The sequence below is a fragment of the Struthio camelus genome, chromosome 5 (assembly GCF_040807025.1).
Source record: "Struthio camelus isolate bStrCam1 chromosome 5, bStrCam1.hap1, whole genome shotgun sequence".
Taxonomy (NCBI): Eukaryota; Metazoa; Chordata; class Aves; order Struthioniformes; family Struthionidae; genus Struthio; species Struthio camelus.
In genome coordinates, this window is record NC_090946.1 from 32,651,626 (window position 1) to 32,679,556 (window position 27,931).

The window sequence follows — 27,931 nt, forward strand, 5'->3', positions numbered from 1 at the left end:
TACTGACCTCCTGTATATAAAAGCTGTTTTCAATAGGGTGACAGAACAGCCCCAAGTCTTTTGGAAGCAGTCACTACCATGCACAGATTAATATGGCAACATCTCTACTTTTCTGAAATCTCCTCTGTGGACACAGGATGCCATGTTTAGTGGCTGCTCCTGGGTCTTCCCTCTTACCCAGCAGGAAAAAAAAATCCATCAGTGTGGATTTTGGCACTCTTCTCTTTTTACTTATGGCTTCTACTACCTTTTTATTTACCACCGTATCCTTGACAAAATATAGCAATAAGCCCTTAATTCAGATAAAAACACATGTAGTGATCCATCTCAAAACCAAACACCAGTCTGTACATTCACCTCAAGACTGCAATAAAAAATGATATTCCCATCATGTTCACAGTATATGCTAATGGGCAATCACAGGACAGTTTTCCTTACTTCCCTACTGTCCTGGGGTGAAGCCTACCCGAAAGTACTGCCCAGACAAATGAGACTGTGACTACATCTGTTCAGCTCTGGCTGAACAAGCTGAAAAGCTGAGTAAGCCGGAAAACAAAGCAGCAAGAGATGAACTTTGTTAGGCAACTGTTGCTAACTCTAGGCTTCCTAACATGTTTGAAGTGTGAGACCAGAGGGTGATAGGTACCCCTCTCCCCATCACTAATTTGCCTTAGATATGGAAAAAGTCAAAGAGAGCAGCCTGGAACTACATGGTCAGTGACGCTACGGTGGCTTGTGCTAACAAGCAAATATGGAAAGCAATAAATGGTTCAGACAGTAACCCTTCAGGGGGTGGGGGAGAGCCCTGCACACTGATGTCTGACACCATTTAGAAGGCTGAGCGCGAGATGGAAGCACTGTGTGCAGGGGCCAAGCTGCAAGCCAGGACCTGACATGTCGACTGGGTGGGGCAACCAGTCTATTCCCCTGGATCCATGTGGTGAAGGTCTAAACCAAACTGCAGGTGCTGGGGCTTTGATTTGTGTCTGCAGTGTGTGCGTATCAAAGAACGGAAATCGCTATGCATCCACCATCCCCAACCTGCTAAGTAAATAAATTTTAGATTACATGTTGCTGAGGGATGTGGTTCTGTTATTTCATCCATCCCACCTGCTTTCCCTGTGACACATGTTCTAATCCGTCCCAAAGCTGTGGTCCATTAAATGCTTGGTCTCCTAAGATAGCTAACAAGTAACCCACAGCACGGATATTATCTGTAACGTTACCTCCAGTCCTCAAGGAATTGGGCCGAGAGGGGCAACTTGCTTAACGAGGCCACTAAACCAGTATGGGAGCATTACGACAACTCACCCGAGCCAACACTGAACAAGTGCTCTAACTCACTAATCTGATGGGAAACTGCCTGAAGCAGACAATTGGGCTTTTTGATGTTTTATTTCTCCTTTTCCTGGATTCTTACCACTACAGACTGTCTGAATACAGGATATGATTTCTGAACAACTTTTTTGCTTCTTGAACACCCACAGGCTATAATTCTTTACATTTTTTACATTTGGTCGCTGGCTATTTTAAACATGAAGACCAGTTCTTCAGCTAATTTGTTCTGGTCAAAATAGCTATGTTCCTTTATACATACAGACATGATGCCCTCCCAAGCATCCAGAAGGCATCAGCAATTATTTAATCAAAAGTAAACAATTCTTATAAACATAATACCATTTGTTTTATTTTTTGACTCTGGACATATCTGTAACTGTTTCAGGCCATGGAGGCCAGAACGGTTCCTCCCCTACGGCAACATCCTTCTAATCTAAGTGAAAATGTTCACCTGCCTTGACTCTTGCAAGATAGTGCTCAATAGCGCTGTGGAGTCAAACAAGCATATGCCCGTATGCTTGAGGAAACACAAGTGTTCTTCTCATCCACAAACGGCTTTCCAGTCATCTAAATAGTCCTCCATGTTTTTAAACCCCTCTGCAAACATACCTCAGGCATCTTCAGGGGGCTTCTCCCCTGCTTCTGCTGATGGAGAATTTTGGGCAAATTGTATATGAAAGCTCCTTGAAAAAGTCTCTCCACATTTTTCTCTATAATATGGTATGTTTCTTTCTCATACTAATGATGCTACTAGATTTTTGAGAAGTCTATCCTCATCTGATTTGCAGAAGAGAACTTGCTCAAAAAAAGAACACAAGACACAACTATAATGGGCCAGACCCTGGGCATATAGTTTGGACAATGTACCTATCATTAAGCAGGCTTATGAATTTGTGAATTGCACTCAAATTATTCTCCATCTTACCTAGCTGTTCTGGATAAGACACAAAAAGGATGCCATAAGTCCACGTGATTTTAGAATTACAATGGTCCTAACTAACTGGACCATACCCAAGGTCTCCTCAAGAAGGAAATACGCAGCAGACAACCTCTGGTTGTCCTTAAAAATGACATACTGTTACACTGATCCTTAATTTTACTGGATACAAATATTCATTTTTCCCTTCTATTTCAGAAACTGTTGAGTGCTTATGAAAAATACATTCTGCATGTGTGTTACTTTTAAGGTGGTAAAGAGGGTCTCAAAAAATTCAGTGTCTGCACATACATTGCAAAAAAAAAAGAGAGAACAATGTAGGCATGTGTTTTTAAACTACTGTTCGTGCAGTCTGGTCAGGACTGTGTGACACAGTATACAGTGTTTTGTCATCCAAGGAATGTCTTTGATCAAGAGTTTATGCAAGAAGGAAAAAAAAGCCATGAAACCCTAATCCGTTCCCACAGTCCAGTAAACGTGAGCTGGACAAACAGTGGACAATAGCAGTAAAGCTTGCTTTTGGAACAATAGCTGCAACTAAAAAAAATAAAGGGTTGCTGACTCACAGTTCCTACTGTCAAGAAAGATTCCATGCCGTGTTGATTATTCCTCAGAATCTGAAGGATGCTGAAGGTTAAAATTTTAATTACATATCGCACTGAAATAAAGCAGTAAAGTACGCTGCTAAACAATCAAAAAAAGACAAATATTGATGTTGATTTTGTCTAGTGCAGAGTCGAGATGCAGAGACTGCATACGCAATCCTTCTTTCTACCTCAACATTCCTCTAAAAGTAAACTTCATAACTTGAGATTATATTATAAATAAGAATCAGTTTAATGCTTCAGATATATCACTATTCCATCCCCACAAATTCTGCATGACTACAAACTTTCTACTTTCTCAAGATAAAAGCTACATGCTGTTTCTCATACTTATTCAGAAACCTTCTCTAGGTAATTTTGCCATGCTAAAACCAGATGCACAGAATGACATAGTGGTTAATCACAAAGGCATATGAAATACCATAGAACAATTCAAAACATTTTATAGCAAGCCACTGTAGAATCACTTGGCTCTTACTACAGTTGATTTTTTTTAAACACTGCATACATTTCATCTGAGAATGCACTAGTACCTACTTTATGTTAACGAAGATTTCAAAGATCCCTCAGGTTGGCTACGTTTCAGATGATCTCAGTGACTACATTTCCTTTCTCACCATATCACCACGTTTGATAGAGCTATATGTACATTCAGGAGTGGTAAAGTACTTTAGGAATCTTAGCGTGAAAAGTGTTGCAAGAATGTAGGATATTATTATACTTTGGCAATAAACACTCCTAGGGTGTTAGGGTAGGAACAGTCACAGTGTGGTGCTGAAGTGATATCCCAGTTAGCTCCAGATTAGTTAATTTTATAAGTAGTATTAAAACAGAGCTCATTTGCATATTTAACAGCACCATGTATCAGTGAGATCAGTGCTTTGCTCTAATATAGGTGGACTGTTTCTGCTATTTTAAGTCAGCTTTAATTTTAGCAAAAATATCACCTCATTGCATAGCATAGTCTAGACAGTCCCAAAGAACGAAGGAGCTCCAAGTTCTCTTCTTGTCTCTGTTACTGAAACCAACGTTTTCAAACCTGAGTGCATAAAGTTAAACACTTAGAAGACTGCTTTCAAAATAGTGCCCAAAGCACTTGATTTCAGTAGAGGTTGAACTGGTTCTGCTGTTCCAAGGCCTGGGACACACTTACTGAAGTGCCCAAGTATCAGTAAGCTCCAGGTGGCCCGGACATGTCATGCTTAGACAACAAATCTTGCCACTGGAAACTTGCCCCAGAACTCATTCACACCTCCCATATCATCCCTATTTTCTCTTGCAATACATACATTTCTGTGGTAATGTACTGTCATAGCTTTGGCCATGAGAAAAGCACCTCTGGCAGACTGTAAAATGAGAGTCTTCATGGTCACTTGCCAAATTATGAAAACTGAAATTTTAGGATGTAATTAGACCACAGAACCCACTGCCATCTGAAGCTGTAAAAGGTAACATTCAAAAGGCACTTGCATTCATATTGGATAGCACCAAGGATACGAAGACTTAATTGTAACGGTAGAAGAAATACTAAACCTTTTGTTTCAAAACAAAGCCTTTCTCTAATGGAAGATCAGGATGAGACATAATATCACACATACATTACTCTATCTGCCCGATTTGTTATGATCGTCTCTGAAGTGCTTTGGACGAACCCTCATCAGAAATAAAGATTCTAATCCAGATGGACTTCGGGTAACTCTAATACTACAACACATTTTAAACTGTATCCTTAAAATCATTAGACACAAACGCTAGCATTTTGTCAAAAATGCTAGGGCTTCACACTGCTATCGTTGCAAAATTGCTTTTGGAAAGCAATGACCCTGAGAAGGAGCCCTGGCTTTATCTTGCTTGCCAATAATTTTATCTCCAGAAAATGCCATTCATTAATATCATCAGCATTCCCTTTCAAGCATGCAGCACTGCAGAGTAATTACAAGACATTATAAAAAAACAGAACGTTCGAACAGGCCACACAAGGACAAGGTACCCGCTTTTGAGAACGAAACAGGAAAGAATCTATGACTGTCAGATCAGATACTGAAACACAGTGCTGCCTTTACTGAAAAATATCTCTTTGGCAGCTTATGAGTTAAAAAAAACAATCAGTATTAGATCCAGGCCTTCAGTTGCATGATTTTTAAAAATATAAGATCATAATTTTAATGCTCGTTTCTTTAATGTGGAGATGGGTATTAAAACTTTATATTACAATGCACTTGGAAAACAATATAAATGCAAAGAGAACAAAAGATGTCAAAAGAATAGTATTTACAGACTAAAAGTTTGCAAATTCAGATGTATTTGATTTCCTTCTGCAGGGTAAGTCATATCTCTTAAAAGGGTAGCAGTTCTTATTTTAAGGTACTGTGGAACATTAGGGTACAAGTAGATTTATGACAGAAAAATCTTCCTTTGTTCCAATGAAGGAAATTGCATTTACAGTCAAAATGTAAATAACAGTAGTGTAAACAGTAGCGTTGATCTATTGGAAAATTAAAAAAAAAAAAAAAGATAATTTTACCTCAGGATATCTAATACATATCTCTAGAAACAGTCATTAAGATGTGCTACCCTTCTATAATCCCTAAAGAAACAAACTGTGTGCTTTACTCACACAGTAAAGCTTTGTGCCCACTTTTTAGAAAAATCTATATTCTACAGTTTTACAGCTTATCCAGCTGAGAGAAGATCATGAATAAAACAAAACAAGCTAGAACTCAGCCCAAGTAAGTCAGAAATTTGTGAGTAAGATGTTTCAAACATTCCTCTCTAACCACTAAGTATAACTAGAGGTGGTGAATGCAGCAATGCATTTTAAAATCTGAGTAACTTGAATAATTTTTTTCAGAAATTTTCCACTCTGTTTTTTTCAGATCAAGTACTTCTGGAAAATTTCAAATCCGTTTGACCATGTAGCACAGAGCCACAAATCTTAATGTCCAACTTTATTAATAACCAATATTAAAATCTACAAGATTACATTTTTTCCATATCTTTTCCTCCCAGTTTGCTATTTAGAAAAGAACACAGAAAAATCATTAAAGTAATTAATGTGGCCCACACAAACTTTATTTGGCCTTTCCACACATAGATCTTTTGACAGAACCTTTACTTACAACACAATACTTTTTTCCACATGAGTCCCGATCATTCAGAACACAGGATGAATAATCAGGTTGTGAAATTAATGAAGTCAGTTATAAAATTTGTTTTAATTTGTTGCTGATTTTAGGAAGGTGTTAACAAAAGAGGAAGGACATTGGAAGAGGAGAAACCATATGCTTGTATCTCACAAAACTGAATGCTATTTTGAGAAGTGTGGTTTTCCCAAATGGATTTCTTTTTCCCAATAGCATTCTAGTTGGGTTACTTAAGAATACCCTTTTCATGGGTGTTTGCTGACTCTTATGTTTCTCATTTTCTAGATGACTCATATGAGAACACATGCAAAAGCACATGCAAAACAACTAGGTACTCATAGCCGCAAGTGATGTTAACAAGTAGCACATTCTGAAGAATTCAGGTTCTTAAAATGCAAAATTATTTGGAGACAATTAGACATCTCACGTTTGTGACAGCAAATGAACATTCTTGAGGTTTTCTGGGCTTTAACTCCTTATCTGTAAATCAGGTATGAAAATACCTCTGTACTACGTTGTGAAGACTCCACTGTTACATCCCTGAACATCACAGAAAACCCGCCAACTTCTGTTTCAAAAAATAATTTTGAAAGTTTGTATTAAGTATGGAAGTACATATCCAACAGAAATTTTAACTGTAGCTCATTTAAGGCAGTATTTCTCAGGTACTTGCAGCTCGGGGCTTGTTCTGATCGCCTAGTGGTCTAGTTGCATATCAATTAAAAATCAGCCAAACTCGTGCTTCCTGAAATGAAGGAACCATCGTACTGTCATGTCACTTCCAAAGTCTCAAATCAAGTTTCACAGGAAAAGTGAAAAACTCACCCACATACCACTGTAAAGATTTTTCCACTAATGTTAAGTCAATGAGCACTACTAACTGGCAGAGAGCTTTTACTAATATTATTGAATTATGAAGTGAAACAATCCTTGTAATTAATAATGAAAGTGTAAAATTTTACAGAAGTAATATTTGAAGATAACTGTTTCTGGAAAAAAAATGTTTCTACATTCAAAGATTTGATAACAGATCAACAAATCTGTATAGTATTGGGATTGATAGGTTTCTGGCGCATAACCAAGCAGAAACAGTTTTATAAATAGTTTCAAGTCCTTCTTCTCCAATATTTTCACCGTGCAGGGGAAAAAAAACAAACAACCTACAAACAAATCCTACCTCCATACTACTTTATTTCAAAGAAATCTATCACATAATTAGAGGAGTTGAATTATGCGTAAGTATATTCTGAACTTTCTATTTTGGCAACTTCTACCCATACAAATATTTGCAAACTCTTACAAGAAGCAGCACTTGGATAATCCATTTCTTACACAACGTAACAACCTCCTCCACTAGATGGCTCTGACTTTCATTATATATATATATATATATATCAGGACTGTTTGAACACTTGCACACAAAAGCCAATTCTAAAAGAAAAAAAAAACTACAACAGCAGTTAGCTATTAAAAAGGGCCTCTGATCACTGTTATATTCAGGAAAGACAAAAAGCGAAAGATTATTTTGAAATAAAATGATACATATGTATGCACAAACACACTCAACAAAAACATACCAACTTTTTTCTTGAGCATTGGTAATCCAAGAATTGCAACAAAATGCATGTCCTTCACATCCCAGATGCGAATGCACAGTGAACACTTTAAAAATTCGAGTTGCTTATTTTCTTGTATAATAAAGAAGCTGTACAAGTAAAACAGAGGTGAGGTCTAGATGGCACAAAAGAGTGCTATTGAAGGATATGGCCATGTTAGCACATTGCCTTCCCCAAGATAATTCACTCTGTGAATAGTTTCTGATATCCATGCTAGTCAAATCTCTCTGTGTGAAGCTACATTACGCCATGTGGACCTGGCCAGACACATTGTGGTGAAAGATCTTCCACAATTAATTATATAACAGCATTTGCGATTAGCATGCCGAGATATCTAGCAGCACAATACAGAATATCTTTCAGGTAAAATAACTGTCTTTTTCTCTTCAGCTAACATAGCTGAATATTTATATAGCTGGCAGCATTTATTTTTTGAATGAGATCAACGAGCATATTTTCAAGCCTGGAAAACAATGAGCTATTCCCAGATAAAAGGTACTAGTAAAAACTGGTATCAGTATCACAACTCTTTTGCCAGTCATATGTCTATTATTGATCACTTAAAATTGTTAGTGTTTGGGGTTTTTTTGCATATTGGATCCATCTGCAGAGCTAGCGTAAAGAGCAAATTTCATGTTTTGAGCTGCAGCTACTTTAAGAACAAGCATCTTAGTCTCTCTCCTATTAATTCTTATTCCATTAGCAATCCTACCCTTTACCCACACAAAGACGTTCCCTACTGTAAACTCAGCAGGCAATAGATCATATTTTACTACAAATGGTATAGTACAATATGTACACAGGGTGTAAACTGAACTACATATACAGGCTTTTAAAATAATATACATCCTTTAAATAAGAAAGCATTACAAAAAAATACTTTTTCCTCTTAAGAATTAATCCTTATCAGTGCAAGGTTAATGAGGAATTAAAGCAGACATTTCTTTTTAACAGCTTCACACACTTATTTCAGTGATCCTATATGAAACCTGGAGATAATAACTGTAGAAGGACGTTATAAGAAATACTGTTAAAAGCTCAATATTTTTCTCTTCCCTCTTTAATATTTTAGCACCTGTTCACTATTTTCATTTTGTTTAGAGTAGGAGTAGATAAACACTTCCCAGTTATGTGTTCTTTTAATATTTCTTCTTTGTTCATCCATGTTTATCTTCATCTGCTATACTCAAAATGTTAGTGAAGATCTTTCAGTACTGATTCTAAAATCAGACTGAATGTTTAGTATTGAGCAAACCTAAAAAAGAATACACGTAAGTGTTGCAAAGCATCTGTTCTCTGGATAAATGCCCCAAATTCCCAATTCCTCCCTTTCTGTTGTTCTAGTCCCACTTGTAATTTGAGTCATTAACAAATGACATTTTCAATTTTTCTTTTAAATAATTTTTTATTTTATTTTGCATTTGCCATCATTGGGAAAACTTTCAACTTATTTTAAGTACTTTCACTATGAGCCCAAAAGGAGAACAGTAATTGCTCTTAACTGCACAACAACTTGTTCAGCTTAGAGATTAAATCTCTAAGCAGGTTTAGAGATTAAATCTTGTCACAAATTAATACCCTTTTGTGCTAAAATAACAACTTAATTCTACAAACCTGTTTAAATTTTCCTCTGATTTTTTCCAGATCTTCTTGAAGCTTGTCATAAGTGGGGTCTTCATAAGGGAATTTCCGAATCATCCCTATTAATGAATCCAGAACCCTTATCTTTTTACTACAAAGAATCGAGACAGAAAAGAATATTAGTCTAACATTTTTTCATCTGCCAATATGAAGATTATACTGATATTTATATGTTATAATTCAGAGCACAGAACCCAGTTCTCCATCCCTTTTTTATTCAACTTTTTCCCCATTTAACTCACTAAGGCTGTATTCCTTTGAGATATATACATACAGACACACACACATATGGAAGTGGATATATAGATATTTATGCCATAACTTGCAACTGGAAGTTGAGTTATCACACAACTAATAAAGTTAAGTTTTCCCCTTTCACTTACCTTCCAAAAATTGAGAAATATTGAAGAATCTTTGAAAATACCAACTAGATGACTGAGTGAAATAAAGAAACGCAGTAAGAAAGTTCACCAAAACACCTATCAAGATGACTGAGAATACTGTGGCAATTCTTTCAGCTAACTTTATCAAAACTGGACAGGAAAAAAAAATTACAGTTCCACCTAACCAAAGGAAAGCCATCCATTTTTGGCACAATATAGACTTGTGTGGCAAACTGGAGAAATTAAAAAAAAATTAGCAAGATGGATTTCTGCTGCAGTCAGAAAAAAAAAATTATGCAGAGGCCATAAAATTCCAGATATGGAAGGCAAAAATTTTCAGCCTTATCAAATACTTCTGAATTATTCATGAGACACTGACGCCCTTGCATGTCTCTCTGGCTTTGGGAAACAGAGCCTATAATTATAGCTATTACTGACAGTGAATTGCAGCTCCCTGAAAAAAGCACGACAGCAATGTAACATTAATGTCAGTCTTGGATGTTGGGATGACCGTATCTCTGAGAATGAACGATGCTAATTAGAGGATAAAAATATTTCCAGACTGAACAGTGAACATTCAGCACAGGTCCTTGAAATTCTAAATACCGCTCGTGAATGAAATTCTCTCCAGCATCCTCCTATAATGTGGTCTTGTGTTTTATTAAGGCATCTCAAAGACAACACAATTTGCTAACAGGTTAGGAAAACACTGTATCTGTCCAGTCATATAAAATTAAAAAAGAATTAACTGAAATAAAAATACTAGATAGGGATTAAACCATGTATTTAGTAATTTTCAGAAACTGACTGTTAAGAATGCTAACGTTTTACCAAACTGAAATTAAAGTATCCTTAGGAAATAAATCATTTAATCTTCAGAAAATGAACCTGGAGCCGGTTTCTTGTCCAGCTAAATACGTTTAGAGTTTCCGAATGCCATGAAGCATATAGTACTTTCCTCTGTAAGGCACAGAATCTAACAAACCACTTCAGCACTTTCACCAGATTTGTAAGCTACTAGAATAAGGCCCAAGATAATGCAAGACTATATCTTTCTTCTTTTTAGAGGAACAGTATCTACTCTTTGCCAGCAGTCTTATGGAAGCTATAGAATCAACAATAGCAAACGCACACGTACGGATAGGACAAGACACCCCATCGTAACAAATTTTGCACAAAAGTATACAAATCACTCAGTGAAAGCACAGTGCAAGCCAGCTACAGTTAGCTATAGGCTGGAGATGCATGTAGCCTATAAGCTGGATTCTGCACGCAGTACCTTCTGAAGGCGCGGTCCAACTCTACCATCAACTGTTAGCAACCAGACAAGTACAACCTCGGCACTTCCTCACCAAAGATCTATTGTAGTTTCCAGTCAAGAATATTGTGTAGCGGTTAACAAGTCACCCTTACTTGCTACATATGTCAGCATCACAGCTTTTACATAATGAAAAAGTGCTCTGTTAATGGTTAGCAAACTGGACTGCAGTGACGTAGAAGTGCTGAGTGTTATTACTACTTTATAAACATGCATTATTCTCCATTTGGAGAAAAAAAGCCACAGAAGTCATAGAAAAACATAGGTTGAAAAGGATGTCTACAGGTTATCTAGTCTGCCTCCTGCCCAAAGCAGGGCTAACTTCAAAGCTAGATCAGATCAGGTTGCTCCCGGCCATCTCCAATCATATTTTGAAAGTCTAGAAGGATGGAGTTCCTATAACCTCTCTGGGCAATCTGTCCCAGGGCTTAACCACCCACACTGGGAAGAACTTCCTTCTTACCTCCTATCAGAATTTCACCTGTTGCAACTTGTAAACACTGCCTTTTGTTCTTTCACTGTGCACCTCTGCAAACACTCTGTCTCCATCTTATCTAGAACTTCCCCTTACGTAGTACAATTAGATACCTCCTTTGTCTTCTCTTCTCCAGGATGAAGAAACTCTGTTCCCTTACACTCTCTTCGGTATCATATGCCCCAGCACAGGATAACACCCCAGTGGCCCCTCTGCTCACCCTCCTTCTGTTTATTGATACTGGGGGGGCCAAAACCAGACACCTTAATTTGAATCAATATTAAAGGAATAACAATTATTTTTATTCCTACCTGTTCTTTTCATCTGTGCATTTGTGGAGCAGACACCGCCATGTAAGTGCAAACCCCAGGTAGCAGCCAACCTGTGAATTTATAAGAATGCCATGGGGGATATACACACACAAACACACGCACAAAGTCAAACAAACAAAAAAAGCATTGCATTCTAGCTCACTCTTCAGGAAACAAATCACTGGATACACAAATAAGTTTCTGTGTTGGAAAGTTCAGTAAATTACAGCAGGGTAACAGTTGAGTCCTTGAAGTTGCGTACTACAGTTTAAAACACAGCACAAACAGCAATTCTGAAAAACACTAGCCTATTTTATATGCTTTGAACTCCCAAATTTATGACTGTAAACTGTAGCAGTGGGGATATAACTAGAAAACAACCTGCCTATTTAGGATGCTTGGATAAGATTGGTTTTTGCAGCAGTGCCAGCAAATAGCCCCCACAAACACCTGTACCAGCTCAAATGAGGGAGCAGCCAAGTTAACTGAAGCAGGAAATTATCTTTTTTGAGAGTATGATTGAAATAATTTTACTAGTCTAACTGAAGACAGTAGCATGGAGTCAGAAAGAAGCACAAGGAGCTGATGAAGCTAGCCCTGCTGCCAGAAGAACTTCTCACTATGACTTTGGATACTAAATGAAATAGGAACGTAGATAAAGTTTTTCAAAGCACCTGCTGGACGAGATAGCTGGAGTCCCTTTCAAAAGTGACTTAATGTTGGTAGAGAAACGATGCAGACACCTAAAGCAAAATTTAGCTGAGTTTGAGGAGCTTAAGTCCAAAACTGCTGCCTAATCCCACACTGGTCTGTATGCGTGCATGTACATACATCTGACCTTTAAACTTAACAAAACCCTGTAGGACTTGGAAGTTCCTGCAGCTGACAAACCAACTTCAGAGTACAGCAGGAGCGTTTGGGATGCCTATGTTTGTTAAAATACACAGCGGAGGTCCTTCATGAGGCCCAAACATAAGTTTAGGATTAATATCCCATTAAGTGCTGGAGCATATTTCAAGTGAAGCTTCCAGTTTATTTTCTTCTAATAGCAATTTAATTTTAATGCACCAAAACTGCTTAGAGATCCAAGGTAAATGGAGACAACTGACAGATTTGTTTCAAAGTTGTACTACAGCTGTAAACCCAAACTACTGTCGTAAAACACACCTAGCCCCTGGACACTCAGCAGCAGGCTTCTGTGCATAATTAGCACAGCTCCACCAGAGGGGGGGCAGTGCCAATCTCTTGCTTGAGCCCAAAGCCATACCCTTTCTAAGCCCCTCTGAGGGATGTGATCTTACACGGATACATTGTAATACATTTTAATTACGCTATTTTCCTTTAATTCTCTCTCTGGCAAGGCCAGTAACAGATCTGTGATTTTGCTCAAGACACATAACAGGCTGAGAAATCTAAGATTACCCAGGTCAATCTCTCACTCATTTAACATGACTGCCTACAACCTTACCATCCTCCAGAACTTCCCTATATTAATAGGTTAGAACACTCCTCTATCACACTTTTATCTTAGGCATCCAGTTTTGGGGCTACTGTCTAACAGTATCTTCTTGGAACGCCACAGTTGTAGTGTAGGTAGCAAAACAGTACATCACTATACATTTCCGTATCATGCCCAAACGTAAAACAAAATTTTATAATAGACATCTTTCTGAATTTTTTACAGTTTACCATTTTCACCTCATAATGCACCAACACCATTGCCAGTGTTCTTTTTCCAGTTAATTAACTTCCTAAACCTGAAAGAGCGCTTGTAAAATTACCAAAGGAGCTTCAAACAGACCAAACAGATTGAGATTTGTGGTGCCGTACTGGAAATAAGCCCTGCTAAGAATCCTGTAGTACAGCTTCCACATCAAAGCTGAACTTGAAAAAGACCAGCTCAGGTCCAAAAATACTTTAACCACATTATGCAGCACTGAACATGCAACATTATAGACTTGAGCTGGACGGACAAGATGACAGAGTGGCACTGAGACACCTTGACTCATTTTCAGGAAGGTTTACTGAGTCAGGCATGGCATCATGTGAATCTAGCAATAAATGGAGCTGACTCTACCTACTGAAAAATAATTGTACCTCAGCCAACAAACACTACCAGTATTAGAAATAAGAGTGCAGCTGAGACACCCATAATTTCCCCCTTTATGAGGCAATCTGGGTGGAGAACCAACATTTCATGCTTTTGTCGGTTCTCTCATATCTGAGCTCCCTGAAGCCTTGATGAGTCAAGTCTTGACTAACTGAGAATCTTCTACTTGTCTTACACTGAGCCACAGATGACCCAGGAGGGCCTCTAGCCTGTTTTGTGTTATAAAAAGTAAATAAACACTACATGCATTGTCAGTTTGTTCTGAGCAAGCTTCTTCGACTTTGTTCATATTTTTCTCCTTTCTTCCTCCCTTTCAAAAGAAAAAAAAAATTCAGAATTCCATACAGCCAATAAACTCAGGAAATGTGAAACCATCGTTAAAAACGTTCAAATCAAAACATCACCTTTAAACTAGTTTTATGGGCCCTCTTGGACACATACAAAGCAATATAATTTAAAAAAAGACATTCTGCCTATGTACCTATGACTAGAGAGTGTAAATGGACTGTCTCATTCAAAAAAAATTCCTCATTATACAATTTAAAGTGCATAACGTCAATGAAGTTTATGGAATGTATTCAATTTTCATCTCCTAAATGCTAAATACTTTCAATGTTTTTTTTTTTTCCCTATGTGATGCTATCAACTGGTTCAGCACAATCTAAAACAAATTGCTTTAAATGATCCTAGAATGGAGCCCTTGGGCCTCAGGCTACCACCTACCATACCAGGCTTTGCTCAACAGTTTCTGTGCTACAGTGAGTTTCTTGTGATTCTAAAATTTTCCCATTTACCTCAGACCCAATCTTGGCACCGTGGAGTGATCCATACCTCCTTCCCTCAATAACTCCAACATGGCTGCCTTCAGCGTATCCCTCTTGATACCCCTCACCATGAAACCTACAAAAAGAGAAGTACAGTTTTTAATGCTTGTATTCATATCAAACACAAGCAACTCACACGGTCAAAAAACATTCTTTATCATTTCAGTAATACAAGTTTCCTATTTAGAAGTACCCCACAGCATTAATTTCAAATAACATGCATTTATGAACATCTAGGTGTTTTCAAACGAGTTTATAACATTTTAACACAAACAAGGCACTTCGCAATCCAACTTAATCCTTTTACCAACTAGCTATTATTTTTTGCACAGCTAATAAACTCTCGAGTCCGAGTCAAGTTTTAAAACGCGGGATTTTAAACATGCGAGCGCTGACAGAAGTGCTGCAGCGCACGCAGGGGAAGAGCTGACATCGAGGGACTCGGCCCTTCGGGGAGAAAGAAGGACGAAGACGGCTTGCCCCGCTGCTCTCCGCCCTCGCCCTTTCCCTGGCTCGCTGCCCGCCGCCGGCTCGCACCGCTCCCCCTCAGCGCCTTCCGCCCCCCCTGCCCGGCCGACCGTCAGCTGCGGCGCGAGAGGCGCCCGCCCCCACCCCGGCCCGAGCTCCGCCGCCAGGCCGAGGCCACTCCGCCGGCCCCACCTCTCCTCGGCCATCACGATGTCGTCAAACATGTCCGCGCCCGGCGCAACGGCCGCCGCCATCCCGCCGTGACAGCCCGAGACTCTGCTCCGCGCTCGACGCGCTCGACCGCCGCCGCTCAGCATGCCGGGAAAGGACGGCAAGCCGCAGGGGCCGCCGACGGGAGGCTCCAGTGCGCAGGCGCGCAAAGCTCCTCCCCCCCACCCGACTGCGGCCAGCCCTCAAGCCGCGAGGGGGCGTGGCCCAATGGGGTGCCGCGTGCGCGATGGGCGGGGCCTCCCCGCCCCCTCGCCCCGCCCCCCTCCCCGTGCCGCCGGCTGCTCTGTGCCGGGACTGTATCGCCCCGCCGCCCCTGGCGCGGCGGCGGCGCCCGCCTGTCCCTTCCCGTGCGAGTGGCCGCGGCGGCGCCTCGCGGTGCCGGCGCCGTTGGCCGGCCCCGTTCTCGCGGGTGGCCCCTAACGGCCCCTAGCGGCCGCCCCTAACGGCCCCTAACGGCCGCGGGGCGGGGCGCGCGCCCCAACGGCCGGCCGCGAGGCAGGCCGCGCCGCGCCAGGGGGCGCCAAAGCGCTGCGGCCGCCGCGGGATAAAGCGCCTCTCTGCTGTGCTAGGTGGGTGGAAGATGCGTTTGTTACTAGAAAACTAGCCGCCCTCGGTCTCAAGTAATTTAAGACGTGGTGCTTAACTAAGGTTTTTGGCCAAAGCTCTGATATCCTCCAAATGTAGCGAAAAGTTGCCGAAAGCCGCTTGGAAATGTTTCATCCAAACGAAAACAGAAACAGGTCGGTATCTTGAATACTGCCTTCCTGGCTGAGGAGGTGGATTATGAAGGCTGAGAGGCATACTGTGTTATCCAAGTTCTATAAAATGTTCAAAGGGAAGCTAACACCATCTCGCACCAAGGTGGACCTTGGTTCTGGTTTCTAGATGAGAACTTACAAAACGACAGCTGTACCAAAGGACTTGCTTATATAAAGCAGTCTCAAATCCCTGCAATGAGGTCTGTGCAGGTGTGCTGAAATAAGGTCATTTTCAGCTGGATGCCCCCAAGTACAAGTCAGTGCTCTGGATTCAGTTGTAGACTTGATTTCCCAAAATTACTTTGCTTTTTTTTAAGTGATCCATTTGAACGCTTGTAATGTGTTTCCTAAAAATTAAAATTCGGTGGATTTTTTTCATTTGTCATGTTTGTTTGTTAGGCCACGATGAGTAAGAGAGGGAAACTGTTTATACCATATGACTGCAGTGTTTCTTTCTTATCCTTTCAGTTCACTTCACTGGGTCACGCTTTCTCTAAGGCTTTCAGACCTCTGTTTTGTAGCCAGCTTCTTCCATGAGCTGATTAACTTGCACATACCCGTCAAAAGTATTAGTTGTCTGTCTGTCTGTCCTGGCGTCCAGTAAAATCTTTCTGATCTTCTGTAGAACCACTTTTTTCTTCATGTTTCTCTGGCATCACCTCTTTCTGTTCTCCAGCCCAACAAATACAAATGTCTTTCTTTGAGTCCTGTGTGGTGGTACTCCTTGAATACTTCTACAAGTAAAGCTCAATTTTTTTTTATTTATTGACTGATAAAGCTATCAGCTCTGATTCTAAATCGTTCATGGCAGCACAACCAGTATAGCAACATAAATGTTTTTATGAGTGAAAAATGACTATAAGAAAGAGAAGAAAGGAAGAAATATTTCCAACCTGGAACCTGAGCTAGATAAATATTGAACTGGATTGCTTTCAGGTTTTCGGAATATTTCTTTCTCCTGGAAAAGAAATAATCAAACAAAATGCCCAACCTTTTCTTTTTCAAGTAATGACTTGCCTCAGTTTTGCTACCCAATATGTCAGTTATTCCCTATTATGCTAGCAGAAATCTTTCATAAAAGCAATGTGTAGCCTAAACAATAAAGCAGAAGAACTGCCCCATGCCCCATCTGAGAGCTCACCGCTCTTACAGCCTGTTGATATATACTCAGCGTAGCTGCTAACTGTCCTCAGAGCCGCCTTGCCAGCAGTAGGCGGAGAAAGGGTATTGCCTGGAAATCACTTCCTCTGCCCATACTTAAGCCTCAGAGCTTCCAGAGCCTGTTCAAAAGGCTTGTTTAATCCAATATTTGTCTTTGGTTTTGTCCAGCAATTTACCACTACATCTTTTTAACAGCTATCAACCTCATTCTTGTAAAGCCAATATATTTTTCCTGTTTTACAGCCAGGGCGTACGATGTTTAGATTCACGCATTTTAGGCACAGAAGGAACCTGTCCTGACTATCTAGTCTGGTCTACACACAACCCAGGATGTGTAGCTCACTCAGTAATTTCTGCATCAGGCCTTGGACGCAGTTGAACCCCTGATCCAAGTTCTATTAAACTCCAAAAAAAAGTGTGATGTTGATATTACTGGGGATTTGGTTTGGCATTTTGGCATTAAGAAAACAGTTCAATACCACAGAGGGAGTGGGAGCTAGAAGTGGAATGGAAAAAAATAGTGATAAAACTGAAAGGATAAATCTTGGTTGCTTTCCCATGAAACTGTTAGGATGTGTAGTACTAAGGAAGACTTTAAATGCCTATGAAATTTTTGTCTCGTTTCTTGAGCTTATTTCTGGATGATATAATTTTTGTTTCTTTACCAGTCAGCCCAGCTGTCGTTTTGTAAGCACAAAATCATTTTGTAAAGAACTATAAGTAAGACTAATTTCCAACAGAAGAAATTCAAGAATCTAGTACAGGCCAGTTTTGCTTTGACCAGGGACATTTTTGCTTTTCAAATAGTATATGTTTGATGTATTTATATAACAGCACCAAACTCTAGTGTGCTATTCTAGACAGCTGTATTACTACATTTATTTATTATTACAGATGAACACTGGATAAGGGTAAACATTTATACTTACTTATAAGCATATATTTCAATATTCAGTTATACTGATGTCTTTCAGGCTATGCTGATTTATCTAGAGTGACTGTAGTCAGTCAGCCAGCTCGTGTTGTCTGTTAATTTCATGTTTAGATTTCCCTGAATCTCACACTAAATCACCAAAGTTTTTCCCAGGTGTGAACACCTATCCACTGTACAGCCTCTCAGTCACAAACACATATTGTTCACCAGCCATCTGATGTTAGTGGAAATGTTAGGTATCTTTGAAGATTTCCTCTAAGCTAGTAACTACGATTTAAATCTTGTTTTTGAAGTTAGAGACAAAAAGTTCTTTGATCTCAGTGGGCAGTAGGATTGATCGAATATGCTGAAAATAGGATAATTTTTTTCTGGCAAGTTGTGACAGTAAAGCTAGTTCCATTTTGGGGACATTCTTCTGCACCTTCAACAATGAGTCCAATCCAACAGGGTTCCCGATAAACTTAGTGTATGTCATAAATTCACCCCTAATGCAGAGTCCTGCTGAGATCTTTCCTTGCTCTCCCATTCGCTTCCAAGGGATATGCATCTCTACTTCCATCCCATTGGAAGCTGCCTGAATGGAGGATTGGCTTCTGTATGTTTTAGATGAAAGAGAATGCATTTGTTTAGTTTATCATGTCATTTTCTGTTCCTATACAAAGCACACTGGCAGCATAGGAAGCACCATCCAGATTGTTCACATACATAGCTTCAGCACTTAACGTTGCTATTATGAGCCTTGCATAAAGGATTTACAGCTTTTTACACTTCCCCAAAGTGGAAATGGAGATGCCCAGTATCTCCTTTTCTGCAGCCTTCTCACTACTCTAACAACTCTTATTTACACATCATAGCTTCCAGTTGAGACTTCACAAGGAGACATTCGACACCCTAACATGTTAAAAAGAATTTAGGGCTGTAAAATGTACTACTACAAATGAAAGCACTGCAATCGACTTACTGTCTTTGACAAACCATGATCAGCCCAGCCTTATATAGTGCAATTCGCAATGGTGGGGGTGTTTATATTCCCACAGAACCTACGGCAAGGATGTTTACAGGTTTTGCAAGTTCCTGACCTAGTCAGGTGTCTAATGGTAGGGAAAGCATTTTCCAGTAATCAGTCCACCTCAAGCTGTGATCTTGTCAGATTTCATAAGCAAAACGGCTGGGCCTGGTCAGTGCTTGGATGGGAAACCTCCAAGGAAAACTAAAGTGCTCCAGGAAGCGGTGTGGGTAATTTAGCTCCTGGCATTCTTCCCTCTGTCTGAATAAATATTGAACCAACCTCTCTAACCATGCTGTTACAGTAAGAAACATTGTGCTGCTGGTGGAAGATGCAAATTCAAAGGTGTCAGCAAATGGGGTCACTAAAAATCCCAAGATACTGTTCACGAATGTAGGGGTGCTCATTTTTGTGCTCTACACACATATTCACAAATAGAGACATTAAAGCTACCTAAAATTCTTTCAGCACTTAAATTAAACAGTGTATCCTATGCATTCTGTTCTTATTTACTGTTTCCCATCAAAACTGTCTTTTGGCAGAAAAGTGAATTTTTGATGAATTTTAAAAATATTCATATTCATTTTATTTTGTTTTCTAGTTCTTGAGTTATATGAAGGGGTCTTGAAAATTATCCAGGGTTCAAAGAAAATATAGTGTCTGACGAAAAGCTGAATGCCCCAAATCTGAAAACTGTTGGGATAAAACAATTTGAAAATCAGGACTACATTTCCCGATATATGAGGACTAGGAAACCTCCGGATGTGTGGTAGTGGCTCAGCACAAAGGAGAACGTGACCCATCATGGGAGATGTTTTCAGCCTAGAAATAAATCTACAGTTTCTGTGAGCCACCCATGCAGCGTTTCCAAACTGAAGTATTTGGTCTTTGATTTCCTGTTAGAAAACAACATCTTTTTCAGGAAGAACAACCTGTTTTCTCCCCACTTGCATTGCAGAGTATACTGCCATTTTTAAGAGGCAGCAGCATTCCACCCCCAGTATTTTTGCTTTTTGCCAGTGGACGATTTATGTACTAGTGTAAAAATCCACAGGTAGAGTTTGTGGTGTGGGCTGAGTCTGGCTGAAAATCACTGCTGACAGTTCAGTTCCTGTTGGTCATACAGGAGCGTGCTCCATGGTGTGCGCTTACTGACGTACAGGATGCAGCTTTGCCTATATTGGAAATTGGACCTGTCTGCAACCATCAGCAGCTGTACTCACCCAAGCCTCTGCTTTGCACCCATGCAGCAGAATCCCCCACTGGAAAAGGATGGCAGCAATCACATTTGTAGCAGATTTTTTCCATCTCTCGTAGAGCAGCTGGGGGCAAACACCGTAGGTCCCTCACGCTCACGTCAGCATCCAGCACGCTGATGTCAGCAAGCGGAGCAAACTGGGTTTAATGACATAAATGGAATGTAAAAGTCATAGTTTATAAAATAGGTGTACATCCATGATCACGACTGCCCACAGATCTTAGAGCTGAGCTTCCCTTATACATTGTACCAGAGAATAGGAACTTAAGATTAGGTCAGAAGTGAAAAAGAGAAAGTGCCCTTCTCTTATACCCACTAAATTATCAAAATTTAGTGAACTCTCTCCCTTGCATAGTAAAAATACCTTTCTTATACGTGCTATTTACCACAGAGTTCATCAGTAATTGGGAACAGATGGAGTCTGATTCCAGCATTGGCACTCAATGTCCAGCTCTGGGTAAATCGCTCGGTCTCTCTGTGTCCCTGTGTGTCATACCTCTTCAGCAACACCATCTTCACAAGGGTGCTGTGGGGCCAAATTCAGTAGTTTTATGAAGCTCCTTGAAGTCTTTAGGCTAAAGGAGTTACAAAAGAGAGTCAGCCAGGTTTTTGTGTTGAAGATGATTTTTTTTTTATTGCAAATGTACGTGTTACACTACTGGTAATATACAGAAATTTAAAAAGCTACTGTTTCATGATTACAAAACTTCACAAAATTTGTTACAACTAAAAAAATCCACCTTCAAGAGTATATAAATAGAATTTTGAGCATAAATAATAGTAACAAAATAAACAGATGTATGCATTCAATAAATTAATTATAAATATTGCATTGGCAATGAAGTGCTAGGTCAGAAGAAGAAGGCTAGTATTTCCAGTAGAGTTTTTTTGGTATAGAAATCTCTATTATAAATGAACCTTTGGAAAGGAGTAAAATCCCTGAACCCTTTTCTCACATTCCTTTTTGGGAGGAGTTTCAGGTTTGTTATTCCTTTGTCAAATTGTTGCAACAGGAGAACTGAACTGAAGGTATCAGACATGCACCTCTTGGCCATAAGGTACCCACAGTCTTTCCCTGAAAGGTGAATGGTATGACTGACCCACTTCTGCAGTATTCAAGTAACTAAACTGTCTCTCCATTGATTTCAGCTGATGCAGAATCAAGCCTGGAAGGCCTTAAAGGAACTGCTGATGTTGGAAGGTAAAACATGAAAACTTATTTTGCAATCGATTTGACCTATACATCATCTATTTTCAGTCTTTCTCTCCATTTGCTAAAGACATATATAGTTATATACAACAGACCTTCTGTTACTGAAAACTAATTGGTTGGTACTGCTCATTCCCTACCTGACGAACATAAATATTGGGTTCTGTATACACTTTTACCCATATATAGAATTCTCACTAATGTTAATGAGGAGTCTATATTGGATGATGCAGCTCCTACAGTAAACATAAGTTAGCCTATAAAAGAAATCAAAGATCCAGTTTTCCAAATTACCCTTTAGCAATAAGGGAAGGAAGAAATATTTCCCCCTCTTCCCTTATGTCTTAAGGGAAGAAGAAACACAATATACAAGCAGAATTGTTTTTCAGTGGTATGCTTTCAATAGAAAGTTTTCCCAGAATGTTGTCAGCAGCTTTTCAAGGGACAGCGTTTACTTTAGTTCACATAACCACATTTGCTAGGTCTCCCTTAATCGTGTGTTGTTCCAAATGTTTGTCTTTAAGGCCTATGAACCTACAAGATCGTTAACTTCCCTGTGAATGAAAAACATTTGCTACATTTGCTCCTATGAGCAAAAATAACAGGTGAACATATGTGATAATGAACTTGGTATAGAAAAATTAGAATAATTCTCTCGTCACCACTGTAACGGAGTAACTCTGGTGAATTGGTTAAGCTTTTCTTATTTAATCTTCTTTTTTTCCCCCCAAATAAAGTATGGATAGGGAGGCAATTCTTTAGAATATAGCTCCTGAACAATCATATCTTCCAGGTACAACACATTGTAAGGAAAAGGCTGGCTCAATACTTAAATATAAAAAAAAATTCAAAATACTAGTACATGAAAAGCTAAAAACCTGTAGTATTCTGCAATATTTCTTTTACATCATATTTGTAATCGGAGTCATTTCTGAAAGCTCGGGCTCTTCACTGGAGACAGTTTGGAGGTGATTCCAAAGGGATCCATGCTGTCGGTTTCAAGAGGCGATGAATACATATCTGACTCGAAAGCCTGGCTATAATCACCATATTCACCAAAGTCTGTTGATTCCACAGGCACAGTGTTGATCATAGGTAAAAAGTGAGATAAAGGAAGAAAATCTTTTCCCTTGAACTGCTGTCTTTGCTTGGCGCTGCTCAAAGACACAGAGATCCCGTGTTTCTTTGATTTATATATGTTGTAGCCGTCTGGGCGTATCTCCTCTTCAAAGGAACAATCTTCGGTAGAATACCTGAGCTGAATAGCAGGGAGGAAAGAAAATCACAAATATGCCCATGGGCCCTATGCCTGGCAGCTGCGAGCAGAGAGGCACGAGGGGACTGGCAGGTGGGATGCTAGCCCGCAGCATTGCTCTGGGGGCAGCTCTTTCTGCTAGGGACCACAGCTGCTGAGACCAGCCTAAAGCTCCCCATCTTGCATGTAGCATGCATTGTAGATTATGAAGCCATTAAAAGACAACATTGGCCCAATCCAGACCTGCGGAAGTTAATGTATGCCTTCCCATCCTCTTAAATAACAGTTGAATGCAGGATCTGTGCTTCCTCACTTACTCCTGCTCTGAGCACAGAGAAGAAGCATCTCAGTTGCCAGTGCTCCTTCAGATAAACTGTTGTTCATTGCTGGCAGTATTTAAATGCAGTCATTGGGACCTAATCCGACAATCCTAAAGGACAGCACTTACACAAACATGCCAATCAGTAAAAAAAGATTAAAAAGATAACTGCCAATGCTTTTACTCAGCATTAATTGAAATTACAAAAAACCTAATTAATGCAGTATTATTTTCCCATTAGTCATTAGTTAGAACTACACATTTTATAACAATGCGAGTTCAACATTTTTATATAAGAATATATTTTCTTAGGTGTGAATTTGTAGAAATGCATTTGTGATATACCGCACATGTAGTATATGAGGACTTTGTATCACCAGGTCAGACCTTTCCAGGTCCTTTACATAATCACTGTATTTCTTACAGCTCTGGTGTTATTTCTGGTTATTTCAGCTATTACAGGTTACTGAACTCTTGGTCAATAAAAGCCAATTGCTGATTACATCTCAGTCATCAGTGATAAAAGTGTTCTTACATGAACGCTCTACCTGTCTAAATTTAACTTAGAACGTAGCTGATACTTTTAATTCCTTTCTCAAACACCATCAATAATATGGAGTACAATTAAGTGTGTAAAATGGGTGTCTTTTTAAAGGCACTTTTTAAACCATTCAAGTAATTCACAAAACAGCATTTTCTCCAAATTAAATTATACAGTATTTATCCTTCTACACACAGTATATCTTGGGAAAAAAATATATGTAGGATACAAACTGATGGTTCAGTTGTTATCTGTTCTTATTTCTATGAGTGGTCAGCTTCACTGATGACAATGATGAAATAAAAAGGCTTCTTGAGCAAGTGCACACTACAAATCATGGCAGTTATTGATTATGCCCCCCCCCCCATATCTCAACTATACACTAGGTATATAATATGATAATATAAGCAGTTATATGATTTCCCCTAAACTACAGGAATTATGAAAACGGACTACAGCATGCCGCATGTTTGAAATCAACTTTAGTCATCACTTTTCCACAGTGTCAGAGAAAGGCATGTTTTGAGTGTGCAAATGGTTGTTGAGTCCAGTCCTCAGGTAGCACTCTTGCCCTTTAGTTCTTCCACTCCTGAACACAGTGCTGATAAGGGTACAAATTTCTCCACGGAGCTTGTCTGCCCTGGCCAATAGTGGAGGGGCGATAGCAGGTGTTGTGAACAACCTGATTTCTCACCTTCAGCCTGAACTGGGTACAGTCCCAGGCAGTGTTTCTTTGGCAGTCAGTGGGATATAGTTAGTGTAGGGGTATACGCTAGAAGCCATTTCTTTCTCATTTCCGATAACGCAGGCAGACCTCAGAGCAAAGGGTCCATACAAGAGGGGAGCTGCATCTCTCAAGAGAAAGCTTTTCTGCATGTGTCTAATTCTGCTCACTTTACTTCTGTGAATGTTGTCACTGAAGTAGACAAAACTGTGTTTGAGAATAAAACATACAGAACCTGTCCACAATGCATAGTCTGATGGCAAGGATACATGCCATTGTATTTTTTAAAAAGCATGTAATTAATACTATACATCCGTAAACACAGTATCAGTCAAGGGTTATTCACAAGCTTTCAAAATGCCATTACAAGAAAGCTATTTGTAAATTGTGCAGTCACTAAAGATCCAGTCTGCAGCTCCAGTGGGAGCAGGATCCAGGCTTTGCTTAGTTTTTACTGATCATTTTGGTCTGGATATACATTAAAACTTTAAGCTAATAATTCACTTACCGTCCAGACCATCTGAACCTCAAGACCTGTGCACCTTATCAGTGCATTGATTGTCTGACTCTAGCCAACAAAAGCAAGGAAATGCAGAAAGAAAGACTTCATCCTATGTTACGGACTAGAGGAATAATATCACTTGCTCTTATTAGAGATATTGGGAGTTTTGACAATGGGCCAAGTCCTTGCCGTATTGATACCAGCAGAAATTTTGCTAGAGTAATCAAAGCAGAATCAAACAGTGTATTTACTATGGCTGGTAAAAAATACTGCCTTCTATCTGTGAAACTCAGTTTTCTCTAAAGCAGTTACACAAAGACTGAACTTGAATCTTACCCTTTACATTCTGGAGTTGGCAATATATGTGACTTACAAAGCCACCGTTTATGTCGTTGATAATGTTTAGCTGATATGCTGACACACTAGGTGAAAAGCATGAGCTAGCAACATTGCATCAGAAGGTCGCTAAGTGTCCTCAGCCTCTAAGTGTCCCAGAAGTGTGCTGCTGCAGGTCTCAAGGACCAAGTGAGACAGGGGAGGAGAGTCCTCTCCCCCCTGAAGTCCTGTTTCTATCTGATACTTAAGGAGAGAGCAACCATGTGAGTGCACCTCTGCTCCCAAGGAGCACTCTTCTTCGGAATTATTAATCTAAACAGCAAGAAACTAATTAAAAGCAGTGTGTATAATTCAGACTCTATGGGCTGACTTAATCTATTTCTGTGGTAGAAGCAAAGCTCCGCACCAATGAGGGATTTTAAGCATAAATGAAATTTTGCTCTATATTGTATTTTCAGTCTCTTCTGGGGACGTGTAACACGTAATGGAAATAGTAGATTATTCGCGTTAGAAAACTGATTTTTTCGTGCTGCGCTCTTCTAATAACCATGGTGGCCTTTTAGGCAGTAAGAGTGACAAAATCAGGGTCTTAAGGGGGGGAGGGGGGGGGTCGGAAGCTTTGTTCGCCCGTCGCAGCGGAGCCCTTCCCTCTCGCCGCGGCCCTGGCGCGGCGGCCGGCGGGGACAGCCCCTCCGAGGAGCTCCGAAAGCCCCGGCCCCGACCCGGCTCCGGCCCCGGGGGCCCCGCGCCGCCGCTCACCTACCTGCCCGTGCAGCCGCCCCGCCGCGTCCATGCAGAGGTAGCGGGAGCTCCGCACGCCCTTGATGGCCACAGTGCGCACCGCCACGGCGCGGATCTCCAGCAGACCTGTGCGGGGAAGGGACAGCGGGTTAGCGCCGCCGCCGCCCCCGGCCCCGCCGCCGCCCCCGGCCCCGGCCCCGGCCCCGCCGCCGGCGGCAGCACTCACTCTGCGGGCTCTGGCTGCCGGCGCCGTCCACCCGGCCGTCGCTGCCGATCCTGAGGAAGTAGCTGAGGAGCCCGTGCTTGCTGGCGGTGTAGAGGTGCCGCAGCCGTATGGGCTCCCCCCAGCCGTAGTTCACATGGGGGCCGGCGTCCGATAAAGGCAGCGACCTGGCCCCCACGGCCAAAGCGAGGCCGAGCAGCGCCAGGGAGGCGGGGGACTTGCCCAGGCGCTCCCCCATCTCCCCCGGTTGCTCGGTGCCCCCTCGCCCGCGCACCCGCCTGCCCGGCAGCGCCGACGCCGGCGGAGAGAGCGGCGGCTCGGCGCTCTCTGGAGCGGATCGCCTCGGGATGCAGGAGAGGCGCAGCCACCTCCCGGCCTTTTATAGCTCTCTGTTATCAGCCCGATCGATTCGGCTAAATCCAGTTCCAATATAGAGCCCATTTCATAGCAGGAATTGGTCAGATCAGTCACTCCCCCCGAAAATATTGATCGGGTGACATCATTTCACAGGGGACACCCTGAAGTCGCTCCCTCCCCGTCCTCACCTCGAAGCTTTCCGCTGCCGTCCCGACCTCCCCTGTGCCCAGCGCGGTGCAGCTGGCCGGGCAACCTTACCCAGATGCCAGGGCAGAGGCAGAGGCAGAGGCAAAGGGGCTGGTGGTGAATGCGTGTACATATACATTAAAAGAAACCCAGGGGTTATGCGGAGGTGAAGACATGGGCTGTGCTGGTGGGCAGAGACGCAGGAGTCATTAAGAAGGGAATAAAACCACCGCAGCGGCGCTCAGAGCGCTGGGACTGAACCCGCAGAACGGAGCTCCTGGATCGGAGCTTGCCCATCCTTTATTGCCCTTATCAGAAATAAAGCGGCCGTGCCTTTGCGGTATGCTTTTTTACCTCGTTCAAAGAAATTAGCCCTCGGCAAAGCACAGCACGCCTCCTCCTCCCCAGACCTCTGGGGCTCCCCATAACGCACTCAGTGCCCAGCGGCGGCCGCGGGCTTTGCGCCGCGCCCGCTCCACGCGTGGCGGAGCGGCAGCGAGAAGCGAGCGGAGCGCCGCGCCCCGGCGGGTCCCCCGGCCGCCCCCGCGCAGCGGCCGCGGAGGCAGGCGCGGGCTCTCCGCCGCGAGGAAACGCGCAGCTACCGCCGAGCCCGGCAGCGCTGATTGGCGGCGGGCCGCAAATCGCGGCCGCGTTGGCCGAGGCGGAGATGCGGCAACGGGGAAACGTAGCGGTGGGGTCGTTACCTGCTGTCGCGGGGGCCCGGCAGCGCCGGGCGGGCCGGCGCCGCGGCGGGCTCCCGAGCCGCCCGGCCATGCCCGGCCGTGTCGCTAGATGGAGCCTGGCACCCGAGAGGCGGCCGGCGGCGCCGGGGCGGCTCTGCCCCGCGGGCCGCTCGCCGCTGGCGGGAGGAGCAGCAGCAGGAGGCGGGGAGGCCCGCGGCGGAGGCTTGGGGAATTTTCTCGGATCTCAAGAGAGAAAACAGGTACCAACGGGATTTCGTAAAGAAAAGAAGGAATCCTTCCCCCGCGGGACGCATTAAACCAAAATTACACAGAACAG

The 27,931-nt window shown here is 41.7% G+C and overlaps 2 protein-coding genes across 4 annotated transcripts; both read right to left on the reverse strand.

The window, feature by feature from the left end:
• Positions 1-7,194: 7,194 nt before the first annotated feature.
• LTO1 (LTO1 maturation factor of ABCE1) lies at positions 7,195-15,556 on the reverse strand. The gene is made up of 5 exons (XM_068945404.1): positions 15,362-15,556; positions 14,672-14,777; positions 11,768-11,838; positions 9,254-9,371; positions 7,195-8,894 (listed from the first exon to the last, which is right to left on the reverse strand). Exons 1-5 carry the CDS (start codon positions 15,484-15,486, stop codon positions 8,826-8,828), a joined length of 489 nt encoding a protein of 162 aa, XP_068801505.1. The 5' UTR covers positions 15,487-15,556; the 3' UTR covers positions 7,195-8,825.
• A 2,634-nt stretch (positions 15,557-18,190) lies between these two features.
• Positions 18,191-26,937, reverse strand: FGF19 (fibroblast growth factor 19). Of its 3 annotated transcripts, XM_068945408.1 has the most exons (6): positions 26,372-26,744; positions 26,168-26,271; positions 22,606-22,985; positions 21,014-21,092; positions 20,483-20,654; positions 19,826-20,155 (listed from the first exon to the last, which is right to left on the reverse strand). In XM_068945408.1, exons 1-3 carry the CDS (start codon positions 26,604-26,606, stop codon positions 22,653-22,655), a joined length of 672 nt encoding a protein of 223 aa, XP_068801509.1. In that variant the 5' UTR covers positions 26,607-26,744; the 3' UTR covers positions 19,826-20,155; positions 20,483-20,654; positions 21,014-21,092; positions 22,606-22,652. The 3 variants fall into 3 exon arrangements, with proteins under 3 accessions (XP_068801508.1, XP_068801509.1, XP_068801507.1); XM_068945407.1 differs by having other exon boundaries at positions 18,191-20,654; positions 20,904-21,092; XM_068945406.1 differs by lacking the exons at positions 19,826-20,155; positions 20,483-20,654; positions 21,014-21,092 and having other exon boundaries at positions 21,128-22,985; positions 26,372-26,937.
• Positions 26,938-27,931: the final 994 nt, after the last annotated feature.

Excerpts from the sequence above, each read along its gene's own strand:
- FGF19 (XM_068945407.1), bottom strand. The coding sequence starts at position 26,606 with ATGGGGGAGCGCCTGGGCAAGTCCCCCGCCTCCCTGGCGCTGCTCGGC. Across the intron at positions 26,272-26,371 it reads CGGCAGCCAGAGCCCGCAGA|GTCTGCTGGAGATCCGCGCC; the intron begins GTGAGTGCTGCC and ends TTCCCCGCACAG. Across the intron at positions 22,986-26,167 it reads CGGGGCGGCTGCACGGGCAG|CTCAGGTATTCTACCGAAGA; the intron begins GTAGGTGAGCGG and ends CCTGCTATTCAG.
- LTO1 (XM_068945404.1), bottom strand. The coding sequence starts at position 15,486 with ATGCTGAGCGGCGGCGGTCGAGCGCGTCGAGCGCGGAGCAGAGTCTCG. Across the intron at positions 14,778-15,361 it reads ATCGTGATGGCCGAGGAGAG|GTTTCATGGTGAGGGGTATC; the intron begins GTGGGGCCGGCG and ends CTCTTTTTGTAG. Across the intron at positions 8,895-9,253 it reads TCAGAGGAAAATTTAAACAG|GTTTGCTCAATACTAAACAT; the intron begins GTTTGTAGAATT and ends ATTCTTTTTTAG.